This window comes from Candoia aspera, chromosome 17 (genome assembly GCF_035149785.1).
Source record: "Candoia aspera isolate rCanAsp1 chromosome 17, rCanAsp1.hap2, whole genome shotgun sequence".
In the NCBI taxonomy this organism is placed as follows: Eukaryota; Metazoa; Chordata; class Lepidosauria; order Squamata; family Boidae; genus Candoia; species Candoia aspera.
Window position 1 is genome coordinate 9773799 of NC_086169.1, and position 17217 is coordinate 9791015.

General features: G+C 52.2%; 1 protein-coding gene across 2 annotated transcripts in view; it reads left to right on the plus strand.

Moving 5' to 3' along the window:
• Positions 1 to 17217, plus strand: part of ATG2A (autophagy related 2A) — a 52623-nt gene that overhangs the window by 2943 nt on the left and 32463 nt on the right. For both annotated transcript variants that reach the window (XM_063317264.1, XM_063317265.1), the window contains exons 2-15: positions 2447 to 2606; positions 2774 to 2926; positions 3819 to 3924; positions 4707 to 4860; positions 5013 to 5141; positions 6369 to 6465; positions 7813 to 7980; positions 8496 to 8638; positions 9437 to 9512; positions 11618 to 11873; positions 12969 to 13119; positions 13683 to 13784; positions 16528 to 16695; positions 16792 to 17029. In XM_063317264.1, coding sequence (XP_063173334.1) covers positions 2447 to 2606; positions 2774 to 2926; positions 3819 to 3924; positions 4707 to 4860; positions 5013 to 5141; positions 6369 to 6465; positions 7813 to 7980; positions 8496 to 8638; positions 9437 to 9512; positions 11618 to 11873; positions 12969 to 13119; positions 13683 to 13784; positions 16528 to 16695; positions 16792 to 17029 — 2101 coding nt within the window. The remainder of the gene's footprint in view (positions 1 to 2446; positions 2607 to 2773; positions 2927 to 3818; positions 3925 to 4706; positions 4861 to 5012; positions 5142 to 6368; positions 6466 to 7812; positions 7981 to 8495; positions 8639 to 9436; positions 9513 to 11617; positions 11874 to 12968; positions 13120 to 13682; positions 13785 to 16527; positions 16696 to 16791; positions 17030 to 17217) is intronic.

Consider the following 17217-nt stretch of genomic DNA (forward strand, 5'->3'; position numbering starts at 1 on the left):
TATGGCCACCGGATTTCCTTGGCTCTGAAAACGGGGTCAACCGAAAGAGAAAAATGGGGGCTCTTTCAACGAAGCATTGAGCCTGAACGGCCATTGCTTTCACTCTGGCAGGGCCTTCTATGAAGTTAGAGCTTCATAAGAAGGGGAACCTCATTTAAGAAGGAAGGAGAACAAGGCACCCCCAAGTGTTTCTGATGCACCCTAAAAATAAGGGAAGTTGCTTGGGCCAGCTCCTTTCTTGCCAGGAGCAACTGGAGCATCTTGGCTTCCTCTCCAGATCACGATCCCCCCTCCTGTCCTCCAAGTCAGGGCGTTCCAAAAAAGGTAGATTCTTCTCCTGCCCCGTTACGGCTGCTTCTGTGCTGAGGCTCTGGTGTTGTGGGTGGGATGGTGCCAGCTGTGGGACAACTAACCTGATGAAACAGGAAATTTGGTGTGTCTGGGGTGGAAAGGGCAGGTGCTCACGCGCTGAAAGGTTCCTTGTCTTGTCTGGAGGAAGGTCACCCAAGCCTAATTATCTGGGCAAGTCATCTTCCTCACCTATTTTTAGGTTTCCGGAAAGAAGGGACGAGTGAAGACCTGAGGGTAGCTTGGGGTTAGCAGGATGGTGTCTCAGTGGCCTTCTGGTTTGTTTGAGAAGACTGGGTGTGAATTGGCCCTTGTTCCCGCTGCCTCCCAGCCCCACCTCCCTTCCCCGGCTGCGTTCAGGGATGGGACTGGGTTCATGGCCAAGTTTGCTCTATAAAAGCCAAGCTAGGTGGGGTGACAGGTTAGCGTGATGCGTGAAGCCAGCCGAATTCTGGCTCCGGAGCTGAGAGGTGTTCTGTGCCGCTCCCCTCGGATGGGGAGGCCTGGTCCGATTCAGCCGCCCCTCTGGCCGGCCTTGAGCAACCGAAAACAAGCATCTGATGGAGCAACGCTCCAGGAAGTGTCAAGTAGCTGGGGAGGAATTTGGGATGTTTGTTTTCATAGAACCAACACATGCGTTCTCTTTCCACGTGAGCGCTGTTGATCTCCCTGCCCTCGAGCAAAGCCAAATGTGTCCGCGCCTGTGTGCAAGGAAGAGGTGATTTGCCACCGAAAGGAAACGCCAGCGTGGAGCGACTGCTGCACATTTGGGTCTTCGCTTCTGGGCAGGCCTTTATTTATATTTGTGGCTGCCCAGGGTGATTGTAATCCTTTTTCTCTGCACCAGAGCCCTTCTCTTGCTATGTGGCAATAAGCTTAACTTGGTTACTCAGTTAACCCATTTTCTGGGTTTATACTGTGAATCATAAACAAGTAGGGGGAGTTTGCACAACGTGCTGAGCCCCATGCAAAGGGAGTACTGCTGAGCTTGGTATGTTGCGCAAATATTAGCTGTTGTGTCTTTAACAGAACTGGTTGAGCCTTTTGTGCAAACAGATGTAGTATACTTCTTTGGATTAATGGGTTGTGAGATCTCAGCTGTGACAGTCGATAACCAGGATTTATTGGTTGGATCAACCACGCCAATATTTTAACATTCCCCTAGCAGACAAAGTAAAAGCCATTTGTGCTCTGCTTCCTGTTTAGCATTAGAAGTTTCTTTGTAAAATTTAAAAATCATCCCCTTGGTCAATTTTTCTGTGGAATGTAGACAGTACTCAGTATGGTTTAGTACCCCACTTTGCGTTTTCATAGAGGAAAACACGAGGGACGAAAGTCTTGGTGGAATATTTGAAACATTCCCAATTTGTTCAGTGGACTATTTTAGGTGAGGCTTATTTTATTTCGGGCTGTCTGCGCCAGATGCTTAATGGAAAAGTTGGGTGTCATGTCAAGTTTCAGAGAAGATGGCACCAGCTCATCTTTTCCAAGTATCTAACACATAACTCGTATTGTGGCTCCCAGGCACTTCTCCAAGGATGGACAAAGCTTAGGCTGCCTGTAGCCCCCCAGCTTGATTTGTAACCCCCCATCCCTTGATTTTCAGCAATGTGATTTGCGTGTGTTGTTCCTGAAAATGTACAGTAGGCAAGTTACACTCTCCTTGGCTTAGCCAATCTACTTTTTCTTGATCTCTGCCCCCACCTTCTCAAAAGCTGAATTCAGCTTTGTCCTTCTCCAGAGATATCAGTGCCACACGCTGGGGGCCCTTGGAAGCTAAAAAAAATCAATATGCGTCCCACCTTGTTGGAACAGTTGGATGGTCCCCTTTTCTTCTCTGATTTCGCTTGCATCAGTGTTTGGTTTATAAGATCTGCAGGGCACCGATCATATAACGATGGTCATTTTTGCTGCTGGAGCGGGGTGGGGGGTGGGGACAGGAAATGACAGCCCTCCATGTGACATATTTGAATTCCTCCCTGTTTCCAACCCTTTTGCATCTCAGTAGGGTGCTTTGCTCAGATGAGTTTTGCTTTGGGCCTCTGGGCCCGCCCTCTGCTGCTTGACAGCCTCCCTGCTGCCTTGTCTCCCTTTGCAGTCCGTGAACGAGTTCCTGGAGTCGGTGGGGGCCCCGCTGGAAATCCTGGATGGCTTCATTGACAGCATCGCCGTCACCATCCCCTGGTCTGCCCTGGTCACCGAGAACTGCACTGTGGAAGTGAGCGGCCTGCAGGTCACATGTCGGCCCAAATACCGAGGTGGGAGCCAGAGAAGGGAATGGGGCTGCCAGGAGAGGCGCAGAGCAATCGGGGCCTGCTTGCTAGGGCTGAAGTGGCTTGGGGGGGGGGGGGTGCTGTCCTGCTGCCCTATCAGCTTCCTTGCCTGTGTTTCTGACCTTTCCTTCCCAACCCTCCTTCTCCCCCAGCTAACTCTGGCTCGGAGTCCCAAAGCTGGGCGTCATGCATGACCACCAGCATGCAGCTGGCCCAGGAGTGCTTGAAGGAACAGGCTGAAGAGCCATCGGATGCCACCCAGCCCCTGGAGGGCCTGGAGATGTTTGCCCAGACCATTGAAACAGGTTGATATGGGGCTAAAGGTGGGAGAGGTTGGGGGGAGGCTGGGAAAGGGGAGGAGACCGAAGCAGTCAAGAGACAGAGGGTGAGTCAGCTGGCCATTAAGCTCAGCCCAGGTGGCTGGAAATGGGGAAGAAGCATTTCATACGTTGCCTATCCATGGCAGGTGGACAGATGCAAGTGGGAAATTCCTCTTACTGTTTCCCAGATTCTGTATTTAACCCAGACAAGGGTTAGGGAGACCTGACTGAAATCTGTGTTGTTCTGGCTTCCATGGCCTTGCCCAGTCACCTGGGGCTGGACCAGAGGGGACGTGCCTTGAGCCCACACGCAGGCTTCAGCAGGTGGACGTTGGCCTCCTCTGATTTCCGTCTCTGGTCTCGTGAGGGTGCAGAGGGGCGTCTCTTGGTCTGGTACCCTCTGCTTGGGGATTTCCAGGATGCTGCTAAAAGTAGGGTTACCAGATGTCTTCGAGTTAGGGAAGGTGTAGCTCCGCTTCCTTAATCCGTGCTTCAGATTCCAGAATGCCTTGAAACGGCTCCCAAGCAAGGCTACAGCTTAGCATGATGCACCAGTGTGCAAATTTCCATCTCCCTGTTAGATCTTTTCAGTCTTGGTCCAGAGCTGCCATTTTTCAGCACCGGGAGCAAGCGCCGTGATGGGCGTTCTTGGTCTGGGGTGGTATCGTAGAAGGTCAGGGGTAGATGGGACTCCAGAGATCGCCCAGTCCAAGTCCTTGTCCAGTGCAAGAATTCGGTCTCGGTGGGGGCCACCTCCCCAACTGTGGTGCAAGGAACATCAGTTATTAAGTAAATAAGAGGCACCGAAGGGCAGACAGGGGTTGACTTTCCTAGCTCTGCAGCCTGGATCATCCTTGGCATCTTGTTTTTCTCCCAGTTCTGAGAAGGATCGAAGTGACCTTTCTGGACACGGTGATACGTGTAGAACACACGCCCAGAAGCGGGGAGGCAGACAGCGTGGCCCTGGAAATCCACATCAAGAGGTCAGCTTTCTTCCTCCCCCAAATTGGCTTGTGCTTTTAACCGTTTGCAGGCTCTTTTCCGGTGGAAAATATCTCAGGGTTTGGTTTGGTTGCTGTTTTTTTTTTTTAACTACTTCAAAAAAGGCACTGAGTAAGAAGGGAGGGACGCTTCTAGGAGCCATGTTGGCTGGGGGATTCTGGGAGTTGGGGCCTCAGTGCATCTGGAGGGCACCATTGGGGGAAGATAGTATCTTGGTTACCTGTAGAGCTACAGGAAGGGGCTTAACTGCAAAAGACAGCGGGGTCAAAGGGCACCCAGGGGGTGCTAAGCACTGCTTGCACCCCACGCCCGGCTCAGTTGAGAATGATCTGGTTCATCTCTTGTCCTAAGCCGTTGCTTGCTTCAACTGCGGCCTGTGGGATAAATGACGACTGGCCACAGTTTCAGGCAACATGTTAAATCCCAAACCCTGTTTTTTGCACCCCGAGGTTGAGTTCACACAATGGGTTTAACCAGGGCAGTTGGCAACCAAGCGGCTGCAGTTGCATGCCACGCAGAGCTTGGTTACTTTTCATCTGGGTTAGACTGAGGGGCATGCTATGTTGGGTGAACTCAGCCTGCCGGGTCAGGGCTCCGTTTAATCAACGTCCTGTGCAGACCCGGGAAATGAGTCAGTTCAGGAACCTGGGTAGGTGTGATGGGTGAACACAGCCAATGCCTGACCTGAACCACGGATGCCTTGACTTGGCGTGGCGGGATGTGGCTGGTGCCTTGTTCCGAGCGTCCCCCTCCTCCTTTACAGGCTGGACTACTGCGATGAAGTGGTGCGGGATCCTGGGCAGGCGCTGGCCGTTGACATCCACCAGCCTCCGCCCTTCGTGCAGAAGATCCTCCAGCTGAGCGGCGTCCTGCTTTACTATGAGGAATTTGGCAAGGGCCGTGCCCGGGGCCCCAAGGTATGGCCTTGCAGGAGATTCTCTTCCCCTCTTGGGGCGGGAGGGGTGGCGAGGGGTCTCCCGGGGGACCTGTCTGCCCCTGTTGGGCGGCGGCTGTGGTGCTGCAGGGCCCTTTCCCGCATTTAGGGAAGCTTGCTCTCCTGTTTACCCAGGAGGCCGAGCTGTGCGATTCTCCCGGGGAAGAGGCCGGACCCAGCCCGCTGCTTCAGATTGGAAGCTGCTCCGGGCACACCGAGATGCGGATTAAGCTCAAGCAGAACGAGGCCTTCCCTGGAGCCAAGGTCATTTGGGCCTGTGGGGTGTATCAGGACAACTCAGGCACGCGATGGGCAAAACTAGCGCATCCATTGACTGCTGCTTTTAGTCTGCCTTTCTGCCACTCCCTGATTTATTTTGCCAGCCCTGCGAGGTAGGCTAAACAGAGCTAGGGAGGGAGAGATGGGCCTAAGCTGAGCCAACGGGACCGCTGGGTGAGTGCGGACTTGGGCCCCGGTCCCCCTCATGTAAGTCGAACTGGCTATCCCTAGGCTAGGCATCTCGAGGCCACATATTTTAGACTAGCTCACGCATTGCAACAAACCATAATTTGTTTAAACCTGGATTGTTGAACAAATAGCAGCTTGCACAAGCAAGCCACCTCATAAGGACAGGGATGGTTCAAAGGAATTTGGGGCTGACCTTGGGGAAAGCATGAAAGGGCTATTAAGGAGGGACTCAGAGAATAGATTACCCAACCCAGGAATTGAAGGAACCATGAGAAAGAAACTCAAAATAACCCACCTTGATGTGGTTTGGTATAAGAGGGGAGAGAGAGAAACTTTCAAGATTGATGTCAACCCTTCTGGGTAGGCCAGGTCAAGAAACAGACGTAGGAATACTTTTTTTATCTTGAAAGTACAGGTAGTCCTCGACTTATGACTACAGTTGGGACCAGAACCTCCATTGCTAAATGAGATGGTCGTTAAGTGAGTCATGCCCAATTTTATGACCTTTATTGCCACAGTCGTTAAGCAAACGACCACAGTTGTTAAGTGAATCACATGGTTGTTAAAGGAATTGATTTTGCTTGTCGGAAGCCGTCTGGGAAGGTTGCAAATGGCAATCATGACCTGGGGATGCTGCGACCGTCATAAATACATGAATTTTGATCGTGTGACTGCAGAGATGCTGCAGTGGTTGTAAGTGCAAGGACAGGTCGTAAGTCACTTTTTTCAGCACGGTCATAACTTTGAATGGTCGCTAAATGAATGGTTGTGAATCGAGGACTACCTGTATGGAAATTTCTCTCTCTTGTTGTTTTTCTCCTGAACCCATGCTTTGTTTAGGGTCCTGGGTAAGGTGGGTCTCCTTTACGGGAGTTAGGCTGTGGGGTCAAGGGGGAGAAGGGCACTGAGAGTAGGCACCTGGGCCAGACCCCTGGATTTGTCCCTTTCCTGTCTCGTGTCCTCTCCCTGAATGGGCGGGGAGCTTCTCTTTTTGAAGTGGAACGTGGTTCTCTCCCCCCACAGCTGGAATTGGATGGGAAGATTGGGTCGCTGCACCTGCTGCTCGCCCCCCAGCAAATCTTGCACCTGGCGGACCTTCTGTCGTCCCTGAACCTCTCCGGTGAGCAGCCTGGGGCTGGAGGAGCCGAGGTGTAGATGGGTGGAGGGCCTTGTGGTGGTGGCCCCCACTCTCAGTCGATCAACAGCCAGATTTGCTTTTTGGAGGGCGCGCTCGGGCCCCTAGGCCAGGGTTTCTCAACCTTAGCAACTCCAAGATGTATGAACTTCAACTCCCAGAATTCCCCAGCCAGTTGAAGTCCACGCATCTTGAAAGTTGCTGAGATTGAGAAACACTGTTCTAGATAGTCTTGAAGCCCACACATCTTAAAGCAAGCTGGCTGGGGGAGTAGGTGGGCTCCCCTTCTTTGGATGCGTTCAAGCAGAGGTGGGAGAGCCATTGGTTAGGGGATGCTTTAATTTAGATTCCCACACCAAGCAGGGGATTGGACTAGATGGTCTCAAGAGTACCTTCCAACTTTAGGATTCTATGGCTGGGTAAATAATAATAATAATAATAATAATAATAATAATATATTGAATTTATGTGCCTCCCAATTCCCAGCAACTCTGGGTGTTTCACCCTGCACGCTTAACCAAATCCCCGCAAAGAGGCGACGGATGCATTCGTTTTTTGGGTGAATCCAACCTCTTTGGCTAGCCCATGACTCCAGGGGTTGTGTGAATCTGGAAAAGGTGATAATTGTGCCTCTGTGTCACTGCATGGAGAAAGGGCTGGATGGGATGCCTTGCAGGCTGCGCACAGTTCTGTGGTTTGGCCCAGAGGACTGCTCAGTATTCAATTGCATTCCTGTCCAGCGTCTTTTTGTCTGTCTGGGTTTCATCTTCTGCAACTTCCAAATTACTGATTCAAAGGTACAGCAGGTACCCTGGTTTAAGAACATCCTGGTTTACAGACAACTCCTGGTTAAGAATGGACTGTCATAAAGGCTATTATATTAAAAATTCAGGTTAAGTACAACATTTCAGGTTAAATACATAATGCTGCTTTGTGTATTATTATGTTTAAGATATTTTAGTGTATTTGGAAGTGTTTCTTAAGCGGTTTATATGTATAGAAAGGTAAAATATATACTATATAGCAGTATTTCTCAACCTTGGCAGCTTTAAGATGTCTGGATTCCAACTCCCATGCTGGCTGGGGAATTCTGGGAGCTGAAGTCCAGACATCTCAAAGCTGCCAAGGTTGAGAAACACTGGTATATACTAAGACAGACATTTGACTAATGGATGCTAAATAACTGTTCCGACTTACGTATGAGGACAGACTTAGGAGCAGAACTCGTTCTTAAATTGGGGACCTGCTGTATTGCGATGTCAGATTTCTTCGCGGAGGTTAAGTTCCCTGACCCCTTCTCTTCTCTTCCCCTCTCCCCCCACCCCGGCAAAGAATCCGGCATCCTGCAGGAACAGCTGAGCAAAAACCGCCCTCTGGATTCGGAGGATCTGAAGTTGATTGAGCAAGACCTCAGCCAGCAGCTGCATTCAGGGCTGGGAACGGCTGCTGCACATCTGGAGGGAATGGCGGCGGCGGCAGCAGCTGGAGTAGAAAATGGAGGTGATTCCTGGGCACGGAGGCCTTGAGCCCCAGGGAGACCCACCTCTCCTTTGCTCTCCACCGGGATCAGGAAAAAGCCAGGAGAACCCTCTGCAGTCCCGTCCACGAGATCTTTTAGTCCTCAAGAGCTGGTGGTGCCCTTCAGCACCTTCTGCCCCCTTCTTGGGCGGGAGGGTCCCAGCCATACCCCTCCCCGGTGCTTTCCCCAAGGACTAGGAGCTTGTGTTGACAGCTGCATACAGCCAGAGGTTGCCTTCCTGGTTCTGGGCAGCGGTCATCACACCTGGAGGGAGAGGGTTTCTGAGCAGGCAGGACTGGGCTAGGATTCGATCGCCCCTTCTTAGGTCTCTCTCTGCTGTTTGAGGAAGCTACACCCCCCGCCCCCAATTTGGGAATGCAGATCTAGAAACATTTGGCACTCTCCACCCGTTCAGTGTCCTCCTCGACAGACAGGCTGCGCTGCAAAGATTAAGCCTTCCACCCGTTGTCTCTCTCCCCAAACCACTCCTCTGCAGAGATGTTCTTCTCCATGGCGCCCCTGACAAGCAGCGTAGCGTCCCTGCGGTCAGTCAGCGACCTCTCTGACCTGGACCTCGATTCCTCCGTCCACAGCGACATCAGCACAGCCCCCTTGCAGCCGCCAGCCTTTGCCCCAGGGGTAAGAGCCTGGTCCAGCTGCTTTCTTCTGGGTTGCAATCCTTAAACCCCGCCGTTTTTCTCGATTCTTTCTAACTGCGTGGTGAATCTCAGGGTTGGTTCGCCTTCTCCAAGGCGCCTCTGTGTATCTCCCATGCTTCTGGCTGGGGAGAATGGGAACTGTAGGTTGGCCAAAAGGGCACCAGTTTGCAAACAGTTGGTGCTGTTGGGTGGGTTTGGTGTTTTTTTGAGAATTCCCTTTTGGTTATAGATCCCAGTTTTAGCTCTCCTGAATATTTCAGATTCTTCCTCCTCCTGTCTCTATGATCATATTATATCAGGTAGTCCTCAACTTATGACCATTTGTTTAATGGCTGTTTGAAGTTATGGCGGTGCTGAAAAAAGTGACTTGTGACCGGTCCTTGCACTTAAGACCGTCACAGCGTCCCCATGGTCATGTGATTGCAGTTTGGGCACTTGGCAACCAGCATGTTTTTATGACAGTTGCAGCATCCTGGGGTCATGTGATCGCCATTTGTGACCTTCCCAGGGGGCTTCTGACAAGCAAAGTCAATGGGGAAAGCCAGGTTCACTTAAGGACCGTGTGATTTGCTTAACGACCACGGCAAAAGTTGTAAAATCAGGCGCGACTCACTTAACGACCACATTGCTTAGCGACAGAAGTTGCGGTCCCAATTGTGGTTGTAAGTTGAGGACTACCTGTATATCATATCGTATATTATGTCATGTCATCTCTTCTGGAATAATGCTGTTTCATCACCAACACTTTGCCCTTTCCTCTGTTTCTTTCGCTCCACAGCTGATCTTGGGAAGCCCCCGGCATTACAGACGGTCGCCTTTTGCCTCAACCCTGCCAGGTCTCAATAAGATACCAAGTAAGGTGGTCTTTCCTGGAATTTCACTGGGAGGCTGGGAAAAGTTGGGGAGAAAGCAGCGGGGTTGTGCGACAATTCTTTGTTGTTTCATTTTTGCAGCCAGGGTGAGCATCTGGATGCCTCATGAAATACCATTAAACATCCTTTTTTGTTGTTTTTAACTGATAGAGGGATGGTGTTAAAAGAGCCTTCCTTAAGCAAGCATGGGCTGGGTGCTTGGGACATCCTGTATCACTTCACTTAGCAAGGTGGGATCGGATTAGGAGAAGTTGGTTTCAGACAGAGATGGAAGGTGGATTGGGCCCATTTACTCCTGCGAGCATGGCTGGGCTGCAGTAGTCTGGTTTAAAGCCCATCCTCCTCCATGGGTCTGTGCAGAAGGATTTTGTTTCTATCCATTCAATCGTGCATGATCTTGGAGACTGCCTGGACAAGTCCCTGCAGTGTTCCTGGCAAGGCTTTTTTTTTTTCAGGAATGGATTGCCATTGCTTCCTTCCTAGGGCTGAGAGAGCGGGACTGGCCCAAGGTGCCCCAGCTGGGTTCGTGCCTAAGACAGGACTAGAACTCACAGTCACCAGTTGCTAGCCTGGTGCCTTAGCCCCTGCACCAAACCGGTTCTTGACCCACTTCTCTCTAGTCCGCTCCAGCCAGACTTAGGCAAGGCTAAAATTGGGTTGGCTGGCCCTTCTCATAGCCTGTGAACATCCTGTCAAACTGTACTGGGGCTCATGTGTTTGAGTACAGGCTTAACAACCATTTGTTTAGTGACAATTTGGTCTTACTACGGTGCTGAAAAAACTGACTTACGACTAGTCCTCACATGACTGTCACAGCATCCCCACTGTCCTAACAGCCAGGAACCACACTGAGACAAGGAACTGGTCTCTAATGTTTTATTGCTTGTACATAACAGATGTCATGAGTAAGGATGGCGAGCAGGGGGCTCCCTTCCAGACTGTTAAGCGCATGCGTAGCACCGAGGAATTGGTGAGCCATTCCAAGAGGCACAGATCGGGACCGCCTTAACCTGCGGGGTTTATATGGCTGGGTTTTTCCCACGCTTCTTCAGTTTGTTAGGATTCCTGTTATGTACTAGCAATAAACATTAGAGAACAGTTCCTTGTCTCAGAGTGTTTCCTGGGAGTCAGGACAACAGGAATCCTAACAAACTGAAGAAGCGTGGGAAAAACCCAGCCATATAAACCCCAAAGGTTAAGGCGGTCCTGATCTGTGTCTCTTGGAATGGCTGCCCAATTCCTCAGTGCTACACATGCGCTTAACGATCTGGATGGGAGCCCCCTGCTCGCCATCCTTACTCATGACACCCACAATCACATCATCACAATTTCAGCGCTTGGCAACCAGTTCACATTTATGACTGTCACAGTGTCCCGTGGTCAGGTGATCTCCTCTTTTGACCTTCCTGGCCAGCTTCTGGCAAGCAGAATCAATGCGGAACCAGGTGATTCGCTTAATGACTGCCCCCAAAAGGTCATAAAATTGGGTCAGGTTCTCTTAATGTCCCCTTAGCTTAGCAACTGAAATTCTGGTCTCAATTGTGTTCGTTAAGCGAGGACTACTTGTATGGTGAGCTAGGAGAACATGGCCACTGTGCTTTGTTAACTCAGGTCTGGGGAGTAGCGGGGAAAGGCAGCTTTTGCGTCTTCCTGCATGGAGAACGGTAGTTCCTCTGCCTGAGCTGGGGAAGATGGGCGCCGGAAGAGCACTGAGTCACGGGGGTGGGGGGATGTATGACGAGCCTTAGTGCCCCCATTTGGAGCCACAAAGGAAGGGAGTGTGAAGATCATCTGGTCCAACTGCAGAAGAACGCAAAGCAACCTGATTGGTCCCACCACCCTCTGGAGCCCCTCCCAAATCGGATTCCCTTGCTTTGTTCTCCTGGGCAGACCCTTTGGCAATCGTAAGGTTGTGGGCTGTGTAAATTAAAAGGGTGCTGTAGATCTCACAAACGTCCTCTTGTCTTACCAAGAAAGAAGCTGCCGCCCTCCCCACCATTTTTCACACCGCCCAGAAGTCTCTTCTCAGCTCCCTCTTTCAACAGGGACTCTGCTCCAGATCGCCTTTTTCTTGCGTCCTCTTTCAGGCAAGGCCGGCCCCTTGCCACCCCCCTCCTTGGAGAGCCAGCGTCCTGAGATGCTGTTGCGGATGACTGTCGGGGGGCTTACCTTGACCCTGCTGCATCAGCCTCCAGGGCTTTTCCCATCGGATGTCCTTCCTCTCCTGGTGGCTCAGCGCTTCTTCTACCAGTTGGGAGGCCTGAAGGACTCGGCCTTCGGCGGCCGGGATTTCCACCCCCTGCGCCAGTGCTTCGAGGGGGCCATTCCACGCAGCCATGTCAGGTGGGTCCTGGGCACTATTTCTCAACCTCAGCAATCTTAAGACGTGTGGACTTCAACTCCCAGAATTCCCCAGCCAGCATCAGCTGGCTGGGGAATTCTGGGAGTTGAAGTCCACACGACTTAACATTTCTGAGGTCGAGAAACACTGGTCTAGGGAATGGTGGCCATCCGCTCTTTCACCCTGCCCAGCTGATGCTGACTTTCTACTTTCCTCTTGGTGATTAGCGGGGACCAAATGTCTAATCCCCCTTGCAAATGGTGGTGGGGAGGCAGTGAACTGCAGTGGGCTGTTGAGAGGAAGGATGGGGAGCATGGGTAAGGGCTACCCTTGGTCATTCTGGGAGCCGTAGTCCAGCTGGGTTGAAGGACACCAGATCTGTAATGGTATGTGGGAAAGACCTTGGGAGATGGAGCAAAGAGATGCTGCCAAGGGAAGGGTCAGATAAGAGGCGGCTTAGCCCTCAGCTGCATAATGGGTGGAGAAAAAGGCTCAGAAGGGACCCTCCCTGGTTTCTCGGGCTGTGAAGGAAACGGGGGGAGGATTGTGCTTTCAGACTTGTAAGATCCTATCAATGTAGCTTTACAATAAAGTAGAATTAGTTTATCTGGTCACGTTGCCTGTCTGGTCTACCTGGTAAGGCTGACAAGATCACGAAAGGTTGCCTTTCAAACACAGGCCGCGATGGGACTGTCGCTCTTGTTCTTAGAAGGTTGAATAAACTAGGCCATCCCATTACGTCAGAAAGACTGTTGGCTGTTTGCTTGGACCCCGCGCATTATGCGGGCCCAGCAGTTCCATTCGTTTAATCTGGCTTTGGGGTTTAATGTGGTGCAGGTGCAGCCGCTGAATCCTTAGATAAATAAACCAAATCCATGTGGGAAGGATAAGCTGCTGTTAACCTCTGGAGGAGAGCTAGAGGTTCTCCGCCTGACCATGGGAATACAGGATTTGGAGACAGGCACCCTCCTGTTCCACACATTCTGTCCTTGAATCCTGCAGGGCATCATCCTCTCCCTAGAGGGAACAGGCAGGGTTTGCCCCTTCGGCCTGGCTCTTTGTCGGAGGTGCATTCTGGGCCCCTTTCCGTCTTCTAGGCTCACCGGGGCTGCGGTCCAACTCACCTGCGAACGCAAGGCTTCTAGGCAGCTCCGTGGGCTCAACTGGGACGCCTCCTTTGGCCTTCTGGAGATCTTGGAATGCCTCTGGCCGGTGAACAGTATTGCAGGAAAACCCGAATACACTCAGGTGCGGAGGGGAGAGCGTCTTCGGAGAGGGGAACTGGAAGGGTTGGGGTGCTTTCTTCCTGGAAGTGGTATAGAAAGACACTTAATAAATAGAGTACTGTAATGGTATGTGGGAAAGATCTTGGGGGAGAGATGCTAGCAAGGGAATGGCCAGATAAGAGAGGGCATAGCCTGCAGCTGCATAATGGGTGGGGCAAGAGGCTCAGGAGGGGCCCTCCCTGGTTTCTCAGGGCTGTAAAGGAGACAGCGGGAGAACGGGACTTTCAGACTTGCAAGATGCTGTCAAGGTAGCCTTACAATAAAGTAGAATTAGCTCATCCAGTCGTGTTTCCTGTCTGGTCTACCTGGGAAAGCTGACAAGTACAGGGCATCCTGTACTTTCAGGGGTGGGGCTTTGATCCTGCAGTCCCAGCCCCATCTTGACTTTGTTGACCCCCTGATGAAGAACCCCAGAGAAGAAAGGGCTGCGTGCCTCACCCAGGCGAGGAAGAAGGGCGGGCGAGGACATTGCTGGCGGAGGTTGGCCACCTTTCCAAAGCTGATTTTCTGATCTTTCTGTGGCAGCTGCTGGTCTTTTCCACCCCGGGCACCGCTCCCTATGGCCAGTCGCCTCAGCCCTGCGCCCGTGTCCGCTCCAAGCACTTGGAGAAGCTGCCATCCTCCAAGGTTTGCATGCCAGTTGGGTTGGGGGGGTGGGGGGGGGTCTTGCTGGGCATGCCTGAATGGAACCTACTCGAGCCCTGGAGGGTCTGCGGCGTGAAAGATGGTGGCAGTGTTCACACAAAACAAAACGCGGGGGATGTCACCAAGCATGCATGGAACCAGCAAATAAACCAGGAGGTGGCATTGTTGAATGGCCTGCTCCTGAGAGCTTTTCAAGACAGCGTAGTAAACTATAAATACCCGGTTAGCCAAAGGGAGCCTACGGTGGCATCCAGTCCTGTTGGTGCCAGTCGAAGTGCTGCCAAGAGTTTCCTAGTTTTGTGGAACCGCTGCGTGACTCATCTGCCCCCATCAGCACAGCCTGGAAGCCCAGCAACACACTGATTTGATTTGCCCTTACCGAGGTTTCTGGGCGTTGAAGCCCACGCACCTTAAAGTTGCCACGGCTGAGGAACCCTGGCCCATGCCATGGTGAGTCTAACTGGCTTGGAGGAGCTGACTCATCAACCAGGGATTGTTTGTTTATTTCATTTATTGACGTATCAAATTTAGTCGCCGTCCATCTCGCTCAGAGATGGGTGGTGACTGCAGTGGCTGGCTTGTGCCAAGCCAAAACCAGCGAACCACGCAAGGGCTTAGCTTGGCACGCCAGCTCCCATATATTCCTTACCACGTGCCCATATTTATCACGTAGGCAATTTAGCTGTTGTACAAAGCCAACGGGGCATTTCGTTCTGTTCCGAAAACCTTACTGGCCTCTGATGTGGGGGTTAAAGCACGTGTCCCAACCCCCAGATCTTTTGGTTAGGGTTGTGGCAATGCAGACAAGGCGGAGCAGGTTTAAAGCTGTCGGGCTTTAAGGGTTTGGGTGTCTGATCTGTAAACCTGGATCAGGAAGAAAGGATAATTCTTCTTTTCCATCTCCAACCCAGCACACATCCTGATTTACCAGTTTCTGGTGTGGATAAAATGCAAGCTAGGTTTTCCTTAAGGCGGAGCAGCGATTAGGAAATCATTTCACGTAGAAGGAAGCTGAAATGTGCAAACTTCATGGCTCTAGTTGGTGGTTTCGCGTAATGTGAAGCCATTTCACCACCCTGGTCTGTCTTGATTTACAACCAGAGGAGCAGCCACAATCACAGAGCAGGTTTTTTTTGTGGCCCCGAGTCTCACATCAAAAATTGCTTTGTCACTCCGTCCCCAATTTAGCTGAGCAGAAATCAAAGTCCTTTCGGTTAAGGGCAGGAAGCATGAGAATCTGCCTTGGCATCTGATCCTGCGGTCTTTATAGACGCTTCGTGACTTGGTTTCAGGTTCAAGAGTAGAAAATCCTTTGGCTCTCAAAAGGATCAGGAAACTTGGTCGCTTTGGCTTTCAGACCAAAGCATTGATCCTGGTCCATGAATAAAAGTCTTGAGGAATTCATAGGCCAAAGATGGAGAGATCTCTGCATTCAAAGAGCTTACAATGTTACATCCTTTGCAGGATGAGACGGGGCAGCAATCTAGACACGGGTGGAGGGCAGAGATGTAGAAGGGTCTACCTGGAGTCTATCTGGCCTGTTAGCATCTTTTTACACCTTCCCCAGCGTGAGCGGGCCAAAAAGTGAGCCTTTTTTGCAGACTGAGGGACGTGGGGCTGACATAAGGCACCAGTTTTTCTCTCTGAAACTTCTGAAGCCCCTCCTGGAAGGGGTCCTGGCCTCACCACCTTTTGGGGCACAGCCCCCTCCCCCCATGCCTTGCAAAGTCCAGCATGGCCTTGAACCAACAGCTGCTTTGCACTCCCGGAAGGTGATCTCCAGCCCATCCAGAGGACAGCAGGCTGGGGAAGGTTGACCACCTTGAAGGCCACCACTGTGGTGAGAAAGCGTCAAGGCAGCAAGAACCACACGGGGGCTTTGATGCAAGGGTTGGGGGTAAAGTTGGAAGCTTGTCTTGGAAGCTGAGATGGGAGCCTCCTTGAACATTTTGCATCTGCTCTCCCTGGTTGTTTGCAAGCTGGAATGAGCTGTTGCGGATGAGGTAAGCTGCCGACCAAACTCCCGTCCTATCGGTAGATTGTTTATGCCTGAGATCCTCCCGTGCCTTCCTCGGCCCGCTCGCCTTCTCACACAGAAGCGTGGTCTTGGGAGAAAGCTCTGTAAGGCCAACGTTTCTACCTGCTTTTGTTTCAAAGCGCCTGGCATATAAGCCCCGCTCCACAACAGTACAGCTGGGTCCCAGGTAACGGGTTGGGTTCATGCCAGGGGTGAAACCCAGCCCCTCTGGTTCCCAAAACGCGAGGGTGGCGATTACAGGGCTTGAAGGAAAAGCCGCAGCCCGGCTGAGCGGTCGAGCCAGGTTCACAGGACACGCCGGCCCTCCACTTAGCCAGCCCCTTGGAAGTTTAGACCAGGTGTTACGGAGATAGCTGGTGAGGAGGAGGGGGGCCCCCTCCAGCGGGGAAAGCACACGGACAGCACTGAATCTCTTCGGTTAGACGGCCAGAAGAGAACCGCCTTAGCTTTCTGGGGTTTTATAGTAGTGTTCGCTAGTACCTTTTCAGCGTAGCAGGATTTTGTCTTGTAGAGTGGAACAATACACACTAGAGCTTGGTCTTCAGGTCTCAGCGTGGTTCTTTGCTATAAATCCTGACATCGGTGCTTCTCAGCCTGGGGAATTCTGGGAATTGAAGTCGGCACGTCTTCAAGTCGCCGAGGTTGAGAGGCACCGCTCTAGACTGGCATCTTGCCCCCTCCTTGCAGAGTGGCCTTGCCAAAGTCGTCTCTGCCAAGCTGATGGTGGAGCTGAGGGTGGAGCTGGCCGAGTTCTGCTCCGAAGTGGACCTGGGCACGCTGGATCGCCTCTGCTCCCTGCTGCCGCCAGCTGTGGTGCCCCCCAGGCCGGGCAGCCATCCTCCGGAGGAATCCATGGTAAGGGGGAGGGGAGGCGGCAGGCCCGGGATGGCGTCTCTCCCTCCTTCCCCACTGAGGTTGTCTTCTCTCGCTTTGCCCCCTTGCTGGTGCCAGCCAGGCTTCCCCCCGGCTGCCAGATGGCAGGCCAGCCTGCAGCTGGTGGCCCCCAGAGCCTCCCTGCGCCTGCAGTTCCCCATCCCAGACCTCCGAGCCTGGCCCGAGAGGCGTCCCTGGGCCGAGAAGGCGGTGCGCAAGGAGTGCTTGCGGCTGGACCTGGCCGGTGCCGAGCTGCGTGTGGATTTGGAGCCGACGGGCCCCACCCAGTTAGAAGTCACCTTGGCCGACTTGCACGGTAAGAGAAGAGATGGATTTTGTTTCTTCCCAAAGATCCTCCTTCCTCAGAAGGAAGTTACAAAAGGGCATAAATCTTGCAGCTGCCAGGACAATTCGGACTACAATCCCCATAATCTCTAGCCTTGGTGGGGTAGAATACAGAATATAGAATACAGAAGTACAGGTGGTCCTCACTTAACAACCATT